General features: G+C 45.7%; 1 protein-coding gene across 1 annotated transcript in view; it reads left to right on the plus strand.

Moving 5' to 3' along the window:
* Positions 1-4,964: 4,964 nt before the first annotated feature.
* LOC144174594 (RNA helicase Mov10l1-like) overlaps positions 4,965-21,609 on the plus strand; it is a 50,251-nt gene continuing 33,606 nt past the window's right edge. The window contains exons 1-6 of the mRNA XM_077703366.1: positions 4,965-5,287; positions 8,381-8,670; positions 11,045-11,202; positions 16,420-16,637; positions 19,975-20,067; positions 20,145-20,285. Coding sequence (XP_077559492.1) covers positions 5,148-5,287; positions 8,381-8,670; positions 11,045-11,202; positions 16,420-16,637; positions 19,975-20,067; positions 20,145-20,285 — 1,040 coding nt within the window. The 5' untranslated portion in view covers positions 4,965-5,147. The remainder of the gene's footprint in view (positions 5,288-8,380; positions 8,671-11,044; positions 11,203-16,419; positions 16,638-19,974; positions 20,068-20,144; positions 20,286-21,609) is intronic.

Genomic DNA, 21,609 nt, shown 5'->3' on the forward strand with positions numbered 1-21,609 from the left:
CAGTCAAAGAAATTGAGGAGACCTCTTGTCCTACAAACGTGGATGGCCAGTGAAGCTGTTAGGAACAACACTGTTTGGTAACCATACATTATGTACAGAATATCATGATATTAAGGAGGGACAAGGCTCTTAAAACAACTTCGTTTAATTTTTAGGTAAACTCTGTGAAACCTGTCGGGTTTGCTGCTTTTTTTTCCACTGATTTCAGATATGCAATTATTTTTCGAGTCAGTCAATTAGTTCCCAAGATAATTAGAGACAATTAGCCATTTTTGGAGGAACAATAGACAGGACAGCGCTAGTGATAAAACTGTATTCTCTATATTTTCCAATACTAAGAATCCTGGTGAATGAAATAAGAGAAGCGGTTTTTTGATGCACCGCTTGGAACTAATTTTTACAGTTCATTGGCACTCAAAACGGTTCCTTGCCACTGGTTGTACGAGCTGTAAAATTAGTTTCAGGTGATGCATCAAAACACTGCTTCTGTTATTGCATTCACCAGGGTCCATAGTATTGCAAAATAAAGAGGTTACAGTTTTATGACTAGCCCTGTTTTGTCTATTGTTCCTCCAAAAATGGCTAATTATCTCTTAATTGTCTTGGTAACTAATGGACTGACTCGAAAAATAATGGCATATTTGAAATCAGTGGGGGAAAAGCAGCAAGACTGACAAGTTTCACAGAGTTTACTTAAAAATTAAAGAAAGTTGTTTCAACAAGTGCTCCCCCTAAACAGCCTTTGCCACTAATACCCCTGTCACATGGCAAATGTAATGTCATTTAAAGGGAATGACATTAGCTGTTATTGGGGCCATAAAGACAATATACAGCCTTGTTCAATTTGGAAGAACTAGGTAGCCTTTGGTGCCTCGCTCAGCCCTATTTCAGCCATGAAAGATGTTTTTCTAACCAATGAAACGCAAGAAACATCTTTCAAGTATAGTGAGTGCTACATGAAATTAGTAGTGATACAATAGAGGCCACTAAAAATATTGGTATCAGTGTGTTAACCACATTTTCCAATTCAAGTGCTACGGTCAAACTAGAGGTCCCACTACAATTGCACGAGCAAGTTTCTATTGACGGCATATATAAATTGACGAAGTGTGGCTGGGGAGCTGTCACTGGCTCATCTGTTATGGCACACTTGTCTTAGAAACTCGTTTTTTTTTTTTTTTTGCTTTTCAACCAACTTTGATTAAACTTCATGGGCTTGTTCAGTTTTTAGGTGATTTTAAATATCTAATTAGCTTTGATGTGAGGTAACTAGATTCTGAGTTAATTGAAATAATTTCTTGATTGTTTTTGAGAACAATAAGAAAAAAAACTTCAACAAAAGATTACCAGCAAGGCATGAATAGATACTAAAAGTTGTTGAGAATGAAATGTGGGAAGCTGTTTTTTTTTTTTTTTGCAATCACACGCGTTTACAACAATTCGAACTTCTAGGTTTGTACTACTACTGCTAACCAATTAAAAATAACTAATTAAGCAACTACTGGAACACAAAATGCAAAATCTGCTTCTCTTATTGGATCGGTTAAACCTTCAGCTTCACACTGCAAAAGAAGTGATCTTCCTAGCTGCACTACATGCTGGGATGTACCTCGAGAATTTTGTATCACTGCGATACCACTTGTGGCGACAAGGTATGGGCAAATTGTTAGTTCTTTGTTGAAATCGGGCCTCTCTGGCTTTTATAAGTACCTAACAGCAGTGATGATTATCAAACTTTAGAACGGGAAGATAATAATCGAAATGTAATTTTTATGCTTTTGCACCTTTTAATTTTTCGAAAACAAAATAAATCACCTCTTTTAACGTACAAAAAAATATCCCTGTTCTAGGTGACATTAGTAGAAAGGAACAATCCGTATCTGGCTAGCAGCAAACATGGAAGAGCTTTGCGAGAAGTTGTTTGCCTTCATTTGCAACATGCAGGAAATAAATAGTGATTTGCTGATACTTTTTAAATACACTGTTCTTTCTTTTGTTATTGAACCTCCTTGTTTGGTGACAGGCCACTGCCGTTGGGGTTACCCATTTGTTTCCGAAGGGCATGCAAATGTGTTCACCAAAGGCCTTCAAATGCTGAAAGCCGTTTGCGTTGAATGTCATTCACTCTTGTGTAGCGCTGAACTAACGGACTAAAAGCAAATGTCATTCGCTCTTAATGTCATCAGGTTTGCTGTGACAAGGGACAGCCCTTGAACTATGTTACAAACATTCTCAAAAATTACCGACATGGCAGGTGACAGACGTTGCGACCAGACTACTGGTGAGGTGCTGAGCTGCTCGTTCTGTACCCTACGTCTCCCGTTCCCTTTTTTTTGTGTGTGTGTTACACTGCAGCTGCATTGCCGGCCGATTGTTTTCACACGATCGGCGACTGGCTGTACACATGTTCATGGCGCCGCCTCAAAGAATTTGCATTTCAGATGGCCGCGTGTTCTTCTTCAGGAAGGCCAATGGGGAGACATCTCTTTGACCTTGAGGGTTGCATGAGCAGCTGTGTCACGTTCATTCTCTTTGCTTCCACCTCCTTTCAGCACACGGACACCGTGAAAAGTCCCAATCAACAAGAGGCTAACAGCTTCGTTGTTAAAAAAAGGGTAAAGGCATTCAATCATGCTGCACTTTTATGTTTGGTAAAATGGGTATCCTGCGCATGCTTTATACCATGTTTCAAAAAGAAAAAAATATTCTAATGGTCCGAAGCTGGACGTTGTGCAGCTGGTTGAAGGTCCTGCAGAGTACTAACAGTAGAGAGCATACTGCCTTGCCTACAGTCTGCGGCAACCCCCCAAAAAATAGGTAGGTAGGTATTTGTTGGTCCAAAGAAGGAACAGAATGGCTGCCAGCAGGCTTTCATAGTTCCTCCTAGGGGGGATGCAGCTTTCCATTTCATGTATTGTACAGAAGCAGCCCTTCCGGCATCTCTGCAAAGCATCAGGTAAACACAGTCATAGGCTGCGTGCTGCCTAACACAATCTAAAGCCTACTGAGCCACTGTTATTTTCCAAAAAATGGGTACAGGTACGAATTGAGAACGTTTTTATACAAAAATTTCCCAATTTGAAAAAAAAAAATTGGGGGGGGGGGGCTTGAACTCTGGCTGTTACAATAGGAGCCTCAAAGCCACAAAGATCGAACAGCTGGCTGTCTTCAGCAGTTGTTTAAAAGGATGTCGATAGTGTTGAAAGCGAACCAGTAGATGGTGCTCGTTGCTTTCACTTCTGTATTGCATATGAAAAGGAATGGTGCCGCTGTATCAATCTTCGCTGTCGTTTTCTTTGTCTTGCAGCACGAATTGTGTCGGCAAGCAAACCAGCCCACGCGCACCTTAATTAGAATCCAGGTTATGCGCAGGTGGCAAGCACCTGTTTGACTCGCGTTCCGCCGCATTCAGGTATCGCATGGCATGCACTATTCTCCAACTTTTACAATTCCAATTCGTAGTTTTGTGAAGCTGGCACATTAGCTCCTCAAAACTCCCGATTCGTTGCCAGTGCCCCAAGTGTGGGGTGCCACAAAGAAAGGAACAACTTTGTTCATCACTGGTAACGTGCGGACAACACAGAGTTCGAGCATTGTGCTGCTACTGTGAAAATTCTGGGTCAGATCCCATCGGATAACACCTGTGTTTTTTATTTACACATTGCAGCGGCGGACGAAATTTCCTGAGCGGTGCCTTCTCCCCTCTCTACTCCTCATTTCGGCCTATTTTTTATACTCTCTGTTGATGCTTTGCATTGGTATGTTAATGTGTACAGACAAAAATGAGAAAACTGGATAAGAAAATAAAAATGAAATGATGTTTACGCGAAGGCTATTTTCCTATTGGGGTCTCGTTTTTTTTGTTTGTTTGTTTGTTTGTTTTGCCTAAATAGGGGCATTACCGAATGGCGTGTGGCGCGGTATCTCGAGCACCACTAAAGTGAACTAGAATATTCTAGTGAAGTCACTGTTAGATTCTAGGTCACTTTAGTGCCACGTGTGGAGGACGTGTAAGGGGGAGGTAGTTCTAGCCACTGTAGGCGGTAGTATTTAGTAAGGTCACCAAAAGTAAGCAAGGGTTCACGGGCGTTTCGCGAGCCATGTTGTGCGACGTCTACGTCTGGGGCTCGGTATGCTGTTTCCGCTCCGCCAAAGCCCACGTGGCCGGGAGTCCAGTGCAGGATTATGGTGTGGTTGGGAGGAGGGCGGGATAGAATTTGGCGAGCAGGGAAGGAGATGCGTCCCCACGCGAAATTTTGTACGGCCGTTTTAGAATAATGTGAGACTGAGGTGGCTGGTCTGCTACGGCCAGAGTTAATACTACTGCCGCCGCCTCGGCCTCGTGGGGGTGGGCTGTGCGGATGCATGGTGGGTGCTGCTGCTGGGACCAGTCTGGCTCCTTTAATAATAGCGGCAGCAAAAGCTGGTCGGTGTCTATGCTGCGGCGTCTAAGGAAACGGAGTCGAGGGGACGGGGGAAATAGGCTTAAGTGCGCCAAAGCGCGGGCCCTTCGTCGGGTTGCGTGGTGGGTGATGGGGGAGGACTTAAAAGCATGGAGGAAAGAAACATTTTTCTTCCTCCATGCTTAAAAGGTTTTCGCGATGGTAGCGGTGGTATGGGTAGGGGGTCAAGTTGGGTATTATCTCTGTTGTGGGTGTCTCCGATAATAAAAACTGAAGATCTCTCTCGTGGGCTGCGTGTCGGCGGTACTCCACGGCTAGTAAGTTTGTGAAGATGAAAGCGTTAAAACAGACCTACCAAGCTCAAGCCCAGTTTTTCGCAAACTGTGAAATAAAGGAAAAACGCCCGCAAAAGCGTCGTAAGAAACGGGAAAACCTGCGTCATTCGCGATTGCCGGGCTGTGCGACGCAGACTTTGGAAGCGATGCCGATGGGGATGCGGCGTGGTCGAAAGCGAAACTGACTTTTGACTGTGCAAATACAAGCCGACTGAATCCACTACTATTGGCGTCGCTTGATTGGCACGTGTTTATCTATCGGTTGTTGTCATCATGCGCGTCCGCGTCTTGAACGAGGCAATGAGCGTTCATTTTATCGTTTACACGAGCAATTTGTGATGCAAGTCTTGTTTTAACGCTTCAAGAGCTCCAATCTACTGCATGCGAAGTAGGTACAGCTGCCATTGCAATGTTTACGCTACTAGGAAAAGTGATCACCCGAGTGTGTGACAAGATTTTCGACCCGTATGATGATCAAGAAGAGCACGTGCGCGAAGACGATGACAGTTCTGATGCAGAACTCACCGAGGAAACCAGTGATCGCACGTGGTAAGCTATCCCAGTGATCTGGCGCATGTTCCGACTGCGGATTGGTTATTTTGGTGCTGGCAGGATTGCGCGTGCGGCTATCAATCGTGTGCGGGGAATGATTTTCGGTTCGTACGAAAAAGGGAGAGGGCGCACGAGGGATTTTTTTTCATCCTCGTCTTAGAACGCGTCCAAAGGCCTGCTCAGCCCACGAGGTAAGTATCTGGGTTAGCGATTTTGCGTACTACGTTAATTAATTTGACATCTGATTTTGTCGGTACTTGCTGACAAATACCGAAATACACGCGCCGGTTCCAATGAAGAATTGAATTTTCGTGGAACTTGAGGATTGAAGGCAGGCCAGTGCATATACCACAGTCGCCAGGCACTGCACGCTGCGTGCAGCCGTTGGAATTTGCGTGAATATTGCGTGCTCTGTCTCGTTGGGCATACTAATCCCAAAACAATGCTAACCAGTGACGAAAGCGCTTGGTGACAATTGGGTATGCCGGAGAGTGCAGAACGAGCCCGTTTGCACAGTCGCTGGACAAAGTCGAGCGCCCGTTTCTTTCTCGGAAAAGGTACAGTTTCAAGTGGCCCGTCTCTCTAACATGAAGCGCGGGGAGTTGCTTTCGTTTCTGCTGTATGCGGTTAGCGTCCAACCCAGCGAGCGGACGATTTCCTGTGCCGTAAGTAACGGTGGCTCCCTACAGCTATCCCTATTGTAATGCAGGACAACTCATGCATTGAAAAAAAATATATCTTAGAGAAACTTAACGCCAAGATTTACAAAATTCCCCCGCAGTCCTAGCTGTGACAGCATATTGCAACAAGTAATTGGTGTGGACATCATTTGCAAGGCGTAAGGTTGTCTCTCCAAAACGGCAGCAGACACTCGTCTTCCAGACGTGGATGACGCGCTTGACAAACAGCGACTCTTGTGTTTATTTATTTTGCCAACATTTATAATGCTCTAATCAAGGGCTACTACACCAAGCCAGACTTAAACGATACAGTAACCAGTACTATGTTGTGCAGCTTTAGGGTTGGATGACGGTGCATTATTTACACCCCGGCAAGAAATAAAAAGCGGTGGACTCTGTTTCAGTAACACCAAGCACTGCAACACGCCACAGCCTGCATTAGGTTGCACGTTGGTGTCCATCAGCCCTCATGACCATTCTAAGAATGATTTGAATTAGTGGCGCACCCCTTTACATTCATCCATTTCTGGACGGGTTGATGAGAACTGGGCAGTGTTGGCTTTTTGCAGTTCATAAGACCAGGTGGTGCAGAGACAATTTGCTGCTGTGCAGATTGTCTCAGCACCATCCATGTCTGTGCTCCCAATACTGAAATGCTGTTCATATCTGTGGGGTACCTCATCGACTGCTTGGGTAACATCCACCGTCAACCTATTAGAACATCTGCTTTCGCAGTTCTGACGTTTTTGATCTACCATACCTGTCTCTGTACGGAGAGACTAGGCTCACGCAGTGGTGTAGGGTTTCGTTTGTGCCAACTCCCAGGCAGTTCGCTCCCGTGTGCCTGTTTTTCTAATTGAGAACTCCAAATTGTCTGCCACAGTGGATCATGCTACGGTCTGTGTTTCCTTTAACTAGCTGCTTACGAGTTCCCCTCTTATCTGCTAGAGCAGAATGGGCCAGTTTCTACCTGATGTATCGAAAGAAGACAGTGCGAGGATGGGACAAAGGAAAGGATTTGGACTGCACAAGCGTGGCACTTTTTGTTTTAACAGGAATTAATATATAAAAAAGCAAGAACAATAAACATTATATATCAGAAAAATTAAGGTGGAAGTGCGCAACAATGCGTCATCTGCCACACGTCGAAAGAGTCAGCTAGCACGACAAGTACACAACGTCCTCTTGAAGAAGTGGCAACCGCACAGTCCACTGACCATAGAGATCAGGAAACTTATGAATTTTTCACAATCGCGAGAAGGAAAATGCGTGCGTTAGTAAACCGTCGACACCATTTTTTGAGGATGAGGTTGTGTGCTTGTGCTAGTTGAAGCTGCTTCGGCCCGCGGTGGACGTCATGTCATTGCTTTCTGCCATTGTCATTTTTCTGATATGATATGTTATGTCTATTCTTTTTTTATTTTCTTACATATATTAACACAATAAACTGCACCCAGTTGTTCAGTACTTGTGTAGTATGGATCCTTTGCCTTGTCCGGTCCTTGCACTGTTTACCTTTAGAGTGAAATAGCAGGCCTACAAAATGCTGCAGTTAATCCTACAAGACCCTAGGCCTACAAAACCAGGCCTACAAAACCCTACAGTCAATCAATCCGCACGTTTTGTTTTTCCACATCAAGGACACCATTTGCAAAGCATGCAAGAAGGCATTTTGCCTGCATTTAGTTCCAGTGGTTCTGCATTTTTCAGTGGTGCATTTGTTTAACGAAAAGGACTACTGAAGGTATAAAAAGCGGTGTCCAACTGCTTTCTGGCACTTTTTATAGTCACATAGTGAACATCTCCTAAAACACTCGAGCACAAGGCCAATTTCGACTCGCAGGAGGCTTTTGTTGCAAGTTTTGACCACTTACATTCCCATTTTCCCACTTCAGTGCCCCTAGAAAAAGAAGTTTTTGTGACAGTGTGTGTGTGGAGACAGCAGTCAGCCTCTGTAATTGGAATCCATAGAACAGATCTTGTTCATATGGTCTGCAAACGTCCTTCAGTATCAAGTGTGTCACTCTTCAACAAAGCAGACCAATCGGAAGTCACCGGGAGAGGCCATGCACCTTACAGCCAATTTGTCTTCCATGGCTGTGCGACACCTGTTGCGGTTGCTCAGTGGCTAAGGTGTCGCGCTGCTGAGCCCAAGAACATTTCAGGTTCGATCCCAGCCATGGTGGCTGCTTTTCTGATGGAGGCCAAGAGCGAAAACGCCTGTTAAAGATCCTAAAGAATGTTAAAGATCCCCCACGTGGTCAGAATTAATCCAGAGGCCTCCACTACGGCGTGCCTTGTAGCCCAGGTATAGCTTCAGTGCGTTAAGCCTGACAATCAATCAGTCAATCAACCATTTCTGCGCATCCACCTCTCAAAAGGTCCGTTCTCCTTCCCCACCTGTGTGCAGGCTGGAAGGAGAGCCCCTGGTGGGCCAGGTGACGCACCTGAACAACTTGGAGCAGTACGGCCTGATCAACGACGAGTTCTACTTTGAGCTGAGCCTGGCTGCAGGCGAGCACCTCAGTGTAGGCATGCTGGTGCTCTTCCGGCACGCTGCCAGCCGCAGCGGCCGCCGCGTCCATGAACTGTCCATTCTGCCCGGCCCCCCGCCGGCCAGCACCGTGGCCAAGGTCGTCGGCCTGACGAACCGCGGATTCCATTTGTTGGACGACTCCCGGCCAGCCATGCTGCAGGCAAGTCCAACAACAGGGCCACATTCACCTAATATCACTTCATTTAGTGACAGAAAAGAAACTGCATGCAGTGCAGCATAACTGCGTTCGAAATGACGCTGTCCTCAAAAAGTAGTTCTGATTGCGCGCAGCAGCACGTTTCTTTAATGTAGTACCGGCTGCTGCCAGTTGTTCACATAGGGGCTTTGCATTGTGGACCAGATGAGTAAGCAGAGAAAACCCGGCAGGATGACATTGCTTTAGGTACTTGTGTCTCCCACTTCGTGGATGGCACCTAGTAACAATTGGATCTGGCGACAATGGGTAAAGTCGCTCGTTTGACCTTACCAGTCTCGATGACGAAAGGGACTACTTACCGATGATGTTGCTGGTGCATCAGAGCTTGAAGAAATTCAGTGTCTCAGTACTGGTGAATCCTGTGCGAGACCATGCAGCAAAACCACAGTTGGGCGTCGAGGCATGGCACTGTTTGCGCAATGGCGAACATCAGCCTAATTCTGTAGGCAAAACCATTTGTACATTTTTGTGCGAAAATCTTGGGGCGCGGCGCACTGTCAGTTTGTCTTTGTGCCTAAAGCATTGCTCAATTTAGTCTGAGACTGGTAGCACGTTTTGGTGGAAAGGGATATATTTTCAGACTTGCCGTGCTGTCGCTACCCAGCACAAAGGAGAAAGAATCTATGGCGAATTGCTTATGGTGAAAATTTGGTGATGCTGTTGTTCGAAACGGAAAACTGTGTTGGCACTTAGCGATGGCATTCGACCTCGAATTAGGCAATGGCTCCTCCCAATTGTGACATGTTCCTCAGTTTTAGTGTGCTAACGGAAAAAAAAACATATCTACAGAGCTTGAGAAAACAGCTAGGATGGTAAATGAGCTCTCTCCAAAAAAAATTGATTGATTGATTGCGGGGTTTAACGCGGCGACGCAACGCAGGCGATGAGGCACGCCGTAGTGGAGGGCTCCTGATTAATTTTGACCACCTGGCAATCTTTAACGTGCGCCGAAATCTCGTACACACGGGCGTTGTTGCTTTTCGCCTCCATCAGAAAAGCGGCCACCGCGGCCGGGAATCAAACCCGCAACCTCGTGCTCAGCAGCGCAATGCCTTAGCCACTGAGCCACCGCGGCGGGTTCTCCAAAAAAAAAAAAAAAAAATATGGACATTATATTGGCAAGGGAGCTTGTAAGACAGAGACAACACTGTACAGCAGTAATAAACACTGAATTTTTTTGGAGGTTGTCTGTCTGTACAAAGCTCCCTTGCCAATATAACGTCCAGACACCAGATTTAAAAAGAGGGTAAGAGAACATGCCAGCTCTGCTGAGCATGAGGACGCGGGTTTGATTCCTGGCCACGGTGGCTGCTTTTCTGATGAAGGCAAAAAACAAAAAAGCCCGTGTGTTTGAGATTTCGGCGCTCGTTCCCCCAGGTGGTTGAGATTAATCCGGAGCCCTCCACTACGGGGCACCTCATCGCCTGCGTTGCATCGGCGCATTAAACCCCACAATCAATCAGAGCACACCAGCTGAAGGAGATAGTCCATACATCAATACTTGCGTGATCACCTGTTGATCATTAATCACCAGCTGCGTAAATCCAATGGCAGTCATTGGTCTACGATGAACACACTAACGATATCGCATGCTTGTGCCAGGGCTCTGCTGAAACATACAGTGGCTCCTTTCAGTTTCAACATACCTGCCGAGTAGTGCTTATATTTACGGATGGAGGTGACCCAAGGTTTGGTGTATTTGTACACTGGACAGTTCTTTTAGGCATGAAAGCCTTTATCATTTCCTAGCAATTCTTTCAGTTTTTTGCCCGCATTCATAGAACCCGCCGTGGTGGCCCAGTGGCTAAGGCGTTGTGCTGCTAAGCACGAGGACACGGTTTCGATCCCTGGCCATGGCAGCCGCTTTTCTGATGGAGGCGAAGAGCAAAAACGCCCGTGTGTACGAGATTTCGGCGCACGTTAAAGATCCCCATGTGGTCAAAATTTATCCGGAGCCCTCCACTTTGGCGCGCCTCATCGCCTGCATTGCTTTGGCGCGTTAAACCCTACAGTCAATAATCAATCAACACATTCAAAGATATTAATTGACCTGTTCGGCAAGTGGGGGTCCAAGCCCTTATGGTTCTAGAAAGTGGGGGGGCGGGGTCGTTAGCACTCAATTGTGACTCATGCTGTTCTGTGAATAGAGCTGTGTTTTATGCACTGTTATGAAATCGTTCTTTGTGGAGGAGGGGCTTCGTCATGGGCTGTCAAATTTGCTCCAACTGAAACTAACAGTGGAAAAAGTGCGGACTATTCTTAGTTTGGTATCTGGAAGTGATCATCTGCGATTTGTTTTCCTTTGTGTGTTGCACAGCAAGGTTATGAGCCCGAGTTCGACGTGTGCTCTGGCGACTGGGTGCGTCTCCACTTTGACGAGAAGACGAGCAGTGTGACCACTGTGGAGGCCCTACGCTCCAAGTACCTGGTCAGCCAGGTGACCCACCTCACGCCCACTGGTGGCATCATCAACCAGGAGGTAGAGCACCAAGTTGCACTTTTCTTTTTTAAGGAGTGCTTGAAATTGGGCCTCACTTTATTTGAGGAACCACTTGAAGAGGGGTGGGCACATTTGCCTGTTTTTGTTAATACACCCAGCTCTACATTTGGAGTTCTTATCAATTCTTTACAAAGGGCGATTAATGCAGAACTCGCTTGTTAATTAGGGTCGTGCCCTCCAAAGCACAGTTGCGCTTTTCTACTGCATTAATACGTGTTCGGTGAACTGTAACATGGGAGGCACTGCGTGGGAGGCACTGCTTCCAAAACGGGGCTTGAGACTGCCCTCCGTTAAAGGGACACTGAAGTCAAAATACAAGTTGCCCTAGATCGATGAGATTAGCTCACCAAGGATGCGAATATGCCACTCTTACATGTAGCTTTATTAAAATAAGGTAGAAAATGTGAAGACACGTGTCGCCACCACTGGCTATACGGTAAAACCTCGTTAATTAGGATCTCAGTGGAGTGAAAAAAATGTCCGAATTATCCGCATGTTGAATTATCGAATGAATAACAAAAGCGCACATTTTCAATTTTTTTATTCCATACCTTTACTTTGAGAAGACTTACGTGATATTTGTTTGTTTTTTCGCGGACAGCTAAGCGGAAAGGACTAGTTTGCGGGCTTGCGACAATCCCTCTAGTGTAAGTGTATTGCCTGGAACATCGTAGCAAAACCCCCCAGTACGACGAGAGTGTCCACGACTTCTTTTGCGGTAGACGCTCCGCAACTAGGAACCACAACGTAAGATAAGAAACTAGCTGGCGCCATCTTTCAGCAACTTACCACAATTCATGGCGCAGCTGTTTCTAGAGGCGTTGCCTTGATTGCACTAGCATCCCCTATTGTGCGTTTTCGAAAGAAAAGCAGTTTCCCTCGGCCTCCAGGATTAATTTCGACAGCGCATCGTTGCTGTCGACGGATGGGGAGTGATGGTGACGGATCGCCCTCCACGAAGGCAAAACTGGTCGCTGGCCGCTCTCGCTCTAAAATCGTGTGAAGGTGGTTGACACGGTAACTGCGCGTTCTCCGAAAACTTGTTTCAGTTGCGCCGTCCTTGACCTGCTTTCAGTCTGAATTAACCAATGCACGTGCAACATGCGTCGAATTAGCGAATGCTTGTTGCCATAGGGCTATGTACAATTTTGAAGGGAGGGTGTGGGAATTACGAATTACTATCCAAATTAACGGGGGCCAAATTAATGAGATTCTACTGTACCATGCAATTTACACTGGAAGTGGTTAAAACGTCTGGCGTATGCAACGTCTTCCCTGGCTGCCACTGGATGGTGCTACCTGCCCACATTTCGGGCGACAGTACAACTTTTTGAGAAAGCCTGCTAGTTACGCACCAGTTGTTGGTTCGACGCCAACATTCGCTCAGCATAAGAAGGTCGGTATGCTTTCCTCCAACAAAGCGCCCATACTGATCATGGGTCTCGTGAAGAAACATTTTGCTTAGTGCTTCGGAGCTGCTAAGTACATAGGAGTTTGAGAAAGCACGACTGATTTGACTGAAACTGACAAAACCACTTGGTACGTGGTAGTGTTGTAGTATTCAGTCGCTTCTGTACTGCTTACACATCACTGCTGCACCGATGGCTCCCACTTTATCGTGACGCAAACAGCAGCTCCACTGTTTGCATTGTGGAATCACTGCGAGGGGAAATCAGGAAGGGAAACGCGTTGTTTAATTAGAGATTCCTCAGGAATCGAGGCATCTTTTGGCATCGAATCAACACTAAAACGGCTATGGGAAGGTCAGACTTTCGTTTGAAACTAACTTGCTTATTTCCTGCACTCTCTCTCCCTTTACAGGGACGCTGAAGTGAATTTGCCAAGCTTCTGTTCTTGCTTGCACTGCATAGTATGGCTCAAATAAGCACACTTTTTATCATTTATCCGGGCGATAAAGCGGTATTTATTTTATAAAGCCTGAAAGAAGAAAAACTACCATGCGTGGTTTGCGGCGGCGGCACTAACAGCAGTGATATCAATACAAGTGCTACGTGGTTGAACAATGTCCAAGATTAGAATTCAAGCCAGTTTCTGTTTCAGTTATCCGGTGTTATCATTGGATGAGCATTCTTGATATCTCAGTAATTGGCATACCGCGCTTCTGGCATGTTGTCGGCTGTAAAATGCGTCAGATAAGCCTACCAGCGCGGCTTCGCATCGTAACGATCACTAGCCGAGGTGTACACAGTGGATGAACGACTGCCACGTCACCGCAGACGCTCAAATGTGATGTGCTTTTCCCCCATCTTTGGAGCTTGCCTGTCGTGTACCTGTATCGTAAGAGGCGTGTTCACACCAGGCTAAGAATTAGTGGATTCGGGACTGGGCCCACAAGCAGTCGGTGCTTATGGCAACTCCGCGTTAACGAGAACTCGCCCGTGCTTCGGTGTCAGTTTGCACATGTTCTGCGAACTCACTCGTGAAGAAATGAACGTTACAACGCAAAAAGCATGAATTCAATATAGGAAACATTGCCCAAAAACAATTAAACCAACTTCGAAAAAAAAAAAAAAAAACATGCACTCTCAAGATATTCGAACTTGTGACTTGCAAAACAATATACCTAGTAGTCCAGACTACTTGAACATAAACCAGTGCTGCTACGGTCGAAAATATTAAGTATATACAGTAATATCTCGTTAACTCGAAGTAGTAAAAACCGGGAAATATTTCAAAATAAGCGGATTTTCAAGATAAGCATAGTTGCACAAATTGCCATGAAATATCGAGTTCTTTGCAAAAAAGGCGCTACTACTTACCAGCTCTTTAACAGCAGCAACCAATCTTGCTTTTCATAAGGTTTGAAAGAGAGAAAAACATACAAGAGACGTTTACCTGCTGGGTTTTGGGGCACTGCAATTTTACTTAGCAGAAAAGAACTGCATAATGCTGGTCTCCCTTGTGGTCGCCCTCGGGCCTAGTAAGGAGTCCTCTTGCTGCTTGATGCATTGCATGAGCCGATCTTCTTCCCCGCTGCTGCACTCAACCTCATTTTGCAGCAAGCACAACAATCCTCGTTTCGGCAGATGTTGGCACCTGTCGAGGAGGTTCGTCATTGTCGCCCCTTCGCCATCCTCTCTTTTTGTGGTGACGATTTTGGCGTCCGTAGGTTCTCCTGTATTAGGCACACCCTACTGTACCTCTCCGCATGTCTCTACCGTCACTTGACTGGCCACAGGGTTGCTTCACGAAGTTGATATGCCTCTAGTCTCAGACTTCACGTTCAAGGAAAACATCGGCTTTGTGTTAGGTGCTGCTAAATGAGAAAAAAATCGAGGGACTTAAACACGGCAGCATCACGTGAATTTTGTGAAATAAAGGGCAGCAAATACATGGTACGCATAGGAAATGGTTCAGTGCAATGGAAAATTTCGACTTTGCCGATTTTTCGAGATATACAAGTTCAAGTTAGTGAGGTATTACTGTAATGTGTAGCCTGTTTACATTTTTATTTAGTTTTAGCATTTCAAGCAGCTTAGATGACTATTTCTTGTGTAGTGCTCATGCAGTTAGCGCCCCCAAATTCCTATAATATCTCGTGTCTAGTAACTGCATTCCTTAGACGGAAAAGCATTCGCAGATGTGTGATCGTGCTGCTGACCTTTGTGCTAGTTCACCCAGCGCAAAAAGTGCTTCCCACACCCTGGTTTTACACTGTACGATAAAAGTTTCAGTTGATTTTAACCCCTTAATACCTATATTAACTTCGTTTACTCTTCTCCCGCCTTTGATTGGCCTTAGATTTTTCTACTAGCATACAAGTCAGTGAAGCGTCGCATGTGCGCTTGTGTTGAGCGTCTTGGACTTAGAGCGTGATACAGTCTACAAAGTAACAAACCAAACGCACATTCTTTCTGGCACAAACGTGCCATGGCTTAGTTTCAGCTGAGCGAACAAATTGGGACAACCCTTTGGCTGCCAGCTGACTGATGCTGTCGGAAAGTCTGCGAGCCATGCAGTAGCTCAGTCAAGCCAAGCCATCTTGTTTGGACGTCATACGAAACATCATAGGAAATTGGCAAGAGGGTGCACTTTCGAATGGATTTTTATACTGAGTAAAGTCATGTAATTGCAGCGAGGGTGGTCAAAACATGGCCTAGAGACTCCAGACTACAATTTGTGCTAGTAATCTTGCGGTGCTTACAAATCGCTTCAGTGTCCCTTTAAGTCCCCGGCAATACTAGCGCTGGGACTAAAATAAATGCGCCTAGTTCTTAAGGAAGTTTTGTTTTGCAAGATATTACCTCCAGTGAATTGCGTTCTCACTATCGCTGGCCATTTTGTGCTGCCATATTGTGTTCTGCAAAAGTCACATGGAAAACAGGTTGCACATTTTGAATTCCTGCCTGTGTGAAGTCTTCTCATGGCCTACCTATGCTCGAGGGGTGGTGCAAACTATGAAGGAGGGGCGTGCTAAGTTTTGTCCAATTCCTGTTTAGCAGCATTGAACTTTTTGTATGTGCTTGTAGTATAGTGTTCTTGATGCTTGAAGGTTAGTTGGCACAAATGACATGTTGCCTTTTAAACTAATGTAACGATGACATCCAACAGTCCAGAGTTTACCCCAGTGATGTGATTGGAATAAAGTGCAGTGCATTGCTAAAGTGTCCCCTATCTGAGTGACATTGCAATTTGTAAAGAACATTGGCCTCTCTTCTAAGAACCCACTTCTTTACTTCCAGGGTCCAACTTAGATAGAGGGAGTGCTCAGAATCGGGTTGATATCGTAGATCACGTTCAACTGCACCTCTAGAGCATACTACACAATCACATAGCTATATCAAGGGATGGCATACACAGCCTCACTACCTAAGAAAAGTGTTCCCGCTTTTTATGGGGAATTTTCGCTGTCCTAATTATGTTTTGTAAAAAAACAGAGAAACAGAAAATCAGGCCTTTGACAAAACATGCACATACACGGAGTAGCAGTTGCTGCTGGAACACTGCAGCACAAAGTTGCAGCCAGAGCATGTCTTGTGATGGGCCAAGTCCTCCTTGAGAAATGTGCCCACACTGCTTTCAAAGCAGGCCAGTCCAAGGCCCAGTGAGCTCAGGCAATGTTCTTTATGCATGCCTTTCCGTTTTCAAGATTGAAGGAATGTTGAGTAGAGTTGGCTTCATTGAGTATGCGTGGTAAGCGTCTTTTGCCGCCGCTCTCTCTGCCCAACTCTTCAGATTGCATTCTCGGCCAAGCAGTGGCCAAGCGATGCGCCGAGCCCATGTGTGGGTCTGCGCGTAGCTGTTCGAGCCATTGAGAGTGACCAGGGTTCCCTCAACTGGCGAGCCATATCACTGGAGCCGATCGCCGACAAGGTGCCAGAGTCGCCACCACTACCACCACCACCTTCGCTGAAGCCCGCAGCTCTGCTGAATGGTGGGATTGGAAGCAAGCGGTGAGTCGTATGATGAACAGAATGTTGTGGCAGGCTGGCAGCGTTGTTCAGGTTTGTTGGCAAGATTATACAACCAGATTTGGTGGTGACGAGGCGAAAAAAAGCCCACCGTCACTTGAAGTTTGTACAACGAAACCCCGACTTTGCGTGTATAGATTTGTGCCTTTAATGCTTGCACTTTGTTTGTGCACTTCAGCCTGACACCAATCATTGCTTTATACGTTGAGGAAGCTGAGGTAGCCTTAAGCACGTTATTGGGGCTGTTCAGGTCAAGGTTGCTCACAAGGGGTGCATGAAATGGTGCTCTTCCGTACTTTAAACCATGAGTAAAGTGGCTGTGAAAAAAAAAAAAAAAGAACATTGGCTGATACAGTTGTTGAACCCGACTATATCAAGCCCATTTACATCAGATTATCCTGTATATCGAACTATTTCTGTATGCAGTGTATTTACAATGCAAATATATAGCAAAAATTACACTTACACGAAACGAAAATACCAGCGACTCCCACAGGCCCGAGTCCTGTGCACGTATGACGTGCACGTTGCCCACGTTCCTGCCCAGAAGCTAAAGGATGCCCTTGTGACAGTGAAAGATAGATTGCCAAAAGAACGATTTCCCGGTGTTGTGTATGCAGGGTTCGCACAGGTCCTTGAAAACCTTGAAAACCCTTGAATTTAGAAATGTCAATTTCAAGGCCTGGAAAGTCCTGGAATTTTTAAATGGTCCTTGAAAACCCTTGATTTTTCTGGAGAGAATCAATGACCGTGTCTTTTCCCAACAATTTAGTGTTTTTCAAGGATTTTAGGTGTCAACAAATGTAAAGAAACATTGTAACAATCAAGTTTCAGTGTATTGCAAGTTTGGTGGATTTTTATTATTACAAGGCAACATTGGGAGCAGGCACTTGTCAATCCAATCCATGTCACGATACAATCCAGTGAAAGCCAGCTTCTGTTCTCTATCCTGCATCTAGTCTGTAAACGCTTGCTCATTGCATGTTTGCTGTGCCTCATGTGCTCCATCTACATTTGCTTTTACGTGCAAATGGTGGACGTGTACATAGTTCATCCTGCCTTGAAGCGACACTTACTCTATTTAATTTCAGCTGATACTCTTGCTGACAAAGCAGGAAATGCAGGCAACATTAACTAAGTTTAGAAATCAAACAGCCTCAGAAAAACACAAAGAAAAAAGAAAAACCTGTAAATACCAGCCATGAAATAAAAAAAAATAAAAAAAGCTGGAGGAGCATTTACGAACCCGTTAGCACCTATCTAAATGTGCACTAATGTGCTTAGGTATTGTGCAATAAAAAACTTTTGCATTGTGTTGGAAAAGTTATAAATAATCCCAGATAAAACATTAGATGGGGACCTTGAAAATGTGTTTTCTGGTCCTTGAAAGTCCTTGAAAACCCTTGAATTTTTGCTTTTGAAGCCTGTACGAACCCTGGTATGAAGTGCCATGCGCGAACTGCGATAAAGTATACATAGGGGAATCTGGAGGTTTCGAAAGACAGTTAAAAGAGCATTGTAATGACGTAAAGAAAGGAAAAGTGTCCACTAATGCCCTTGCAGAACATGCACAATCGTCTAACCATGAGATAGACTGGGGCAAGGCACGTGTTGTCGCCACCGAGAAGGACTTCGCCTCTAGGCTGTATCTTGAATCTATAATGATAGACGAACAAAAACACTCTGAAGCGCACTGACGGCATTCTTCCCCCCGCCTCCGCAAGGTGTTTAGGTCACGTGCTTCGGCGCACTTAAACTCAGCCTTCTTTTTCTGCTTTTAGTGGGAACAAGGCTCCCGTTCGGGGGGCCGAAACATCATTGTTTTATTTTCTCTTGCGGCCGGCGTCTTCTTTACAGTTGAACCTTGTTATAAGAGACATGGATGTAAGAGACAAATGGGTATAAGAGACACTATTCACCCACATGAACAGCTGCCCTATCTTTCCCATTAAATTGACCTCTTTTATGACAGACATCGGATGTGGAAGACAGTTGGTTATAAGGGACAAGTAATCCTTGAACTTTAATCAATAATCTCGCTTGTAACAGACATTTTAACTTCAGATGCAGAGCCACCAGTCACTAATTACAGTTGCTTCCATTGTGGAAACACAGGTGGACGACAGACGCCTGCAGTCGCTATTTATTATAACTTCAGCAAACACACAGTGGTTCAGTCAGCTATGAAATGACGATGAGAGAAATGACGATGAGAAGCCCTGCCAATGGAAATGCAACTTGCAGAAGGGGTTGAAGCTTACTGCCATCCATTGGAGCGCGACCGCACATGAGGGCTCTCCCACTCTCGTAGCTCCCAATCAAGGAGCATCGCAGATGTTGAGTCCTGCAAACGTAATGAATAGTCTGAGCACACAGCGGAAGAAGCTGTGCGCTCTGGCTATTCATCAGACTTGTGAACTCAACATCTACGATTCATCTTCCGCAAACAGTGAAAGGAAAAAAAGCTTGTAGAATCGCTTGTAAAAACCAGTGCAAATACAGTCATGAAGCAAAGATTCAGAAGTGTTTCATAAATTCTGGGGTCCAAACATAAATTAGAATGAATCTTTTGCAGCATGCGTTAGCATTCTTTTGAGCTTATTTTACTCATACGGTACCCACATTGAACTAGGGTCCGATTAGTAAGTGAAAACATGGTTCCCTGCTTATAAGAAATATCTCGTATAAGAGACAGAAACGGCTCCGTAGTATCTGTCTCTTATAAAGGGGTTCAACTGTATTATGTATTCTAATGTCATTCCCGACCGGACGGGCATCCGTCGAAGCCTTGATTTCATGGTGTATGGGCTTTTGTGATGTTTAGTTCCTTAGCCTGCTTATATCGAATTATGCCCCATATCGAAAGGAGAGGCATTTTTTTCTTTGTTTTCAACTTTGATATAACCAGGTTTGACTGCACAAGAAAAAAGCAAAGCGGGAGTGGTTTGATGTCGTTGACTTTCAAGGTATCGTCAACTGGAAAGAAGGGTTGATGTTACTAATGCAACTACTTGATGTGTTGAAGATTTAGGACAAGGTAGTGAAGACATCTCGCGTCAGGCGAGGAAGGCCGTGTGTCACATTTTTTCCGTAATTCAGAATAGAACAGTGGGAGTTTTCTGGAGTTTTCTGGAATGTGGTGATACGTAGTGACGTTTCAGCCGCAGTTATTGTTGCAGTTACTATTGTTGATAGTTGCATTGTGTGTCGTGTCGCCTCTCTTCAGTCTTTGTCTTTCTTGTGCAAGTGCAGTACAGTATCATTGCAAGTTCCCCATGCCGACTTGAGCTCTAATCCTTGTGCGCATGGCCTTCCACAGCGCACCCATTCCGAGAGGCCTCGACGTGCCAAAGACGATCGATTTTGGCCAACTGGAACCCGGAAAGAGCCACACCCTGCAGCTCTGCATTACGTGAGTGCAGCTGTTCTCTTGCGGCGGGAATGGGAGTCGGTTCTGGTCTGATGCGGCCTTCTCCTTCCTCGCGATAGGAATGGGACGGGAGTGCCGCACCTTCTGTTGGCGTGCAAGCTCAGCTCGTCCACGAAGCAGGTGGCGCACGCCAGGGCGTTCCAGCCCACCCTGATTGCGTCCGGTGACAAGCACTCCTTGGATCTCGTGTGCACCGCAAGGTGAGGAGACCGCCGTGAACTAGATGTTCGTTTTAACCCTTTCAGACGCTATGTACACAACTGTGTACATTTCAATCCTGAGGTTTTTATAAAAAGAAATACCAATAGTGAATGCTTTTGCTAGTTTAGCATAATTTTATATCCTTCGTCTAACAATGAAGATTTTAGAGCTATCTGGCGGCTAGTAAAATTACTCTGACTGTAAACAAACAAAATGGCGGAGCACGCGACGCCTTCACTGGGTGAGCTTTTAAATGCGAATGCATTTATTAGCCGGGGGTTGTCTTGCTCCGTTGGCGGCCGGCGTGCGCCTGCATTCCTCCCGCACGATCGCACGTGAGCGCGCGCCTCGTAGTTCTGCCTTCGTCGTCGTCGTCGTCGTCGTCGTAAATGCGAATGCATTTCTTAGTCGGGGGTTCACACAATGCAACGTGAGCATTACGCCTCTCCCTGGCGGTGACGTCACTGCAGTTGCTTCCACGTCATCATCATCGGTTGGAGAAGAAGAAGACCAGTCTGCGAAGCGAAGAGCGCGTAATGCCGAACGCGTTACGCGCTCGGGAACATCAAGAAGGAGTCTAGTCGTTTGAACGCGCTTCGGGTTCTTTGGAACGAGTTTGGAAGAGGAGGTGATGAGAACGGTGACGCCATCATCGCAGTCTGTGACGACAACCCTCGTCTGGCGCCGTTCAGGTCGTACCTGGTGTGTGCCTCATGCCGCGAGTCTCTGGTCAACGGGCGCATTCCTTCAATGAGCGTGAGTTTCGGCTACCGGTACCCTCCTCGTCCGGCGCACCTTCCCATTACTGCTTGCCGACTGGTGCCTTGATAGCGATGGAAGTCGGTGAAGTCGAATCCCTCGCAGCAACGATACCACCAGAAAGAAGTGTAACACAATGCAACGTGAGCATTACGCACTCATCGGTGCACACAATGCATTCGCATTTCTGCACGATTCCCTTCGGGGAGGTGCGGGGGAATTTTTTTTTTTTTCAAATCTTTCTCCTTGTTTTCTCAAAAGACTTGTGGCCCCAAGAAATATAGGAACAACGCATATTACACAAATATATACGTATGTGGAAATATTCAGCACTACTTGACACTCCAGAACTCTGTGACTCTATGTACACAGTTCTGTACATGACTGCAAAAGAACTAAGATTGTGTTGTGGTCAGTAACCTGCCAATTCATCTTATTTGGTGAGATACAGAGAATAGAAACAACAAAAACAATTTTGTTGGGGAAATAGCAAGCGGCTCCTGAAAGAGTTAAATGGTGTTGACCGATGTAGGGCAAGGAGGGTCCAATTGCTACAGTCTCCTT

Source organism: Haemaphysalis longicornis, unplaced genomic scaffold (genome assembly GCF_048455015.1).
Source record: "Haemaphysalis longicornis isolate Haplotype H1 unplaced genomic scaffold, Haemaphysalis longicornis Haplotype H1 scaffold_3, whole genome shotgun sequence".
Classification (NCBI taxonomy): domain Eukaryota; kingdom Metazoa; phylum Arthropoda; class Arachnida; order Ixodida; family Ixodidae; genus Haemaphysalis; species Haemaphysalis longicornis.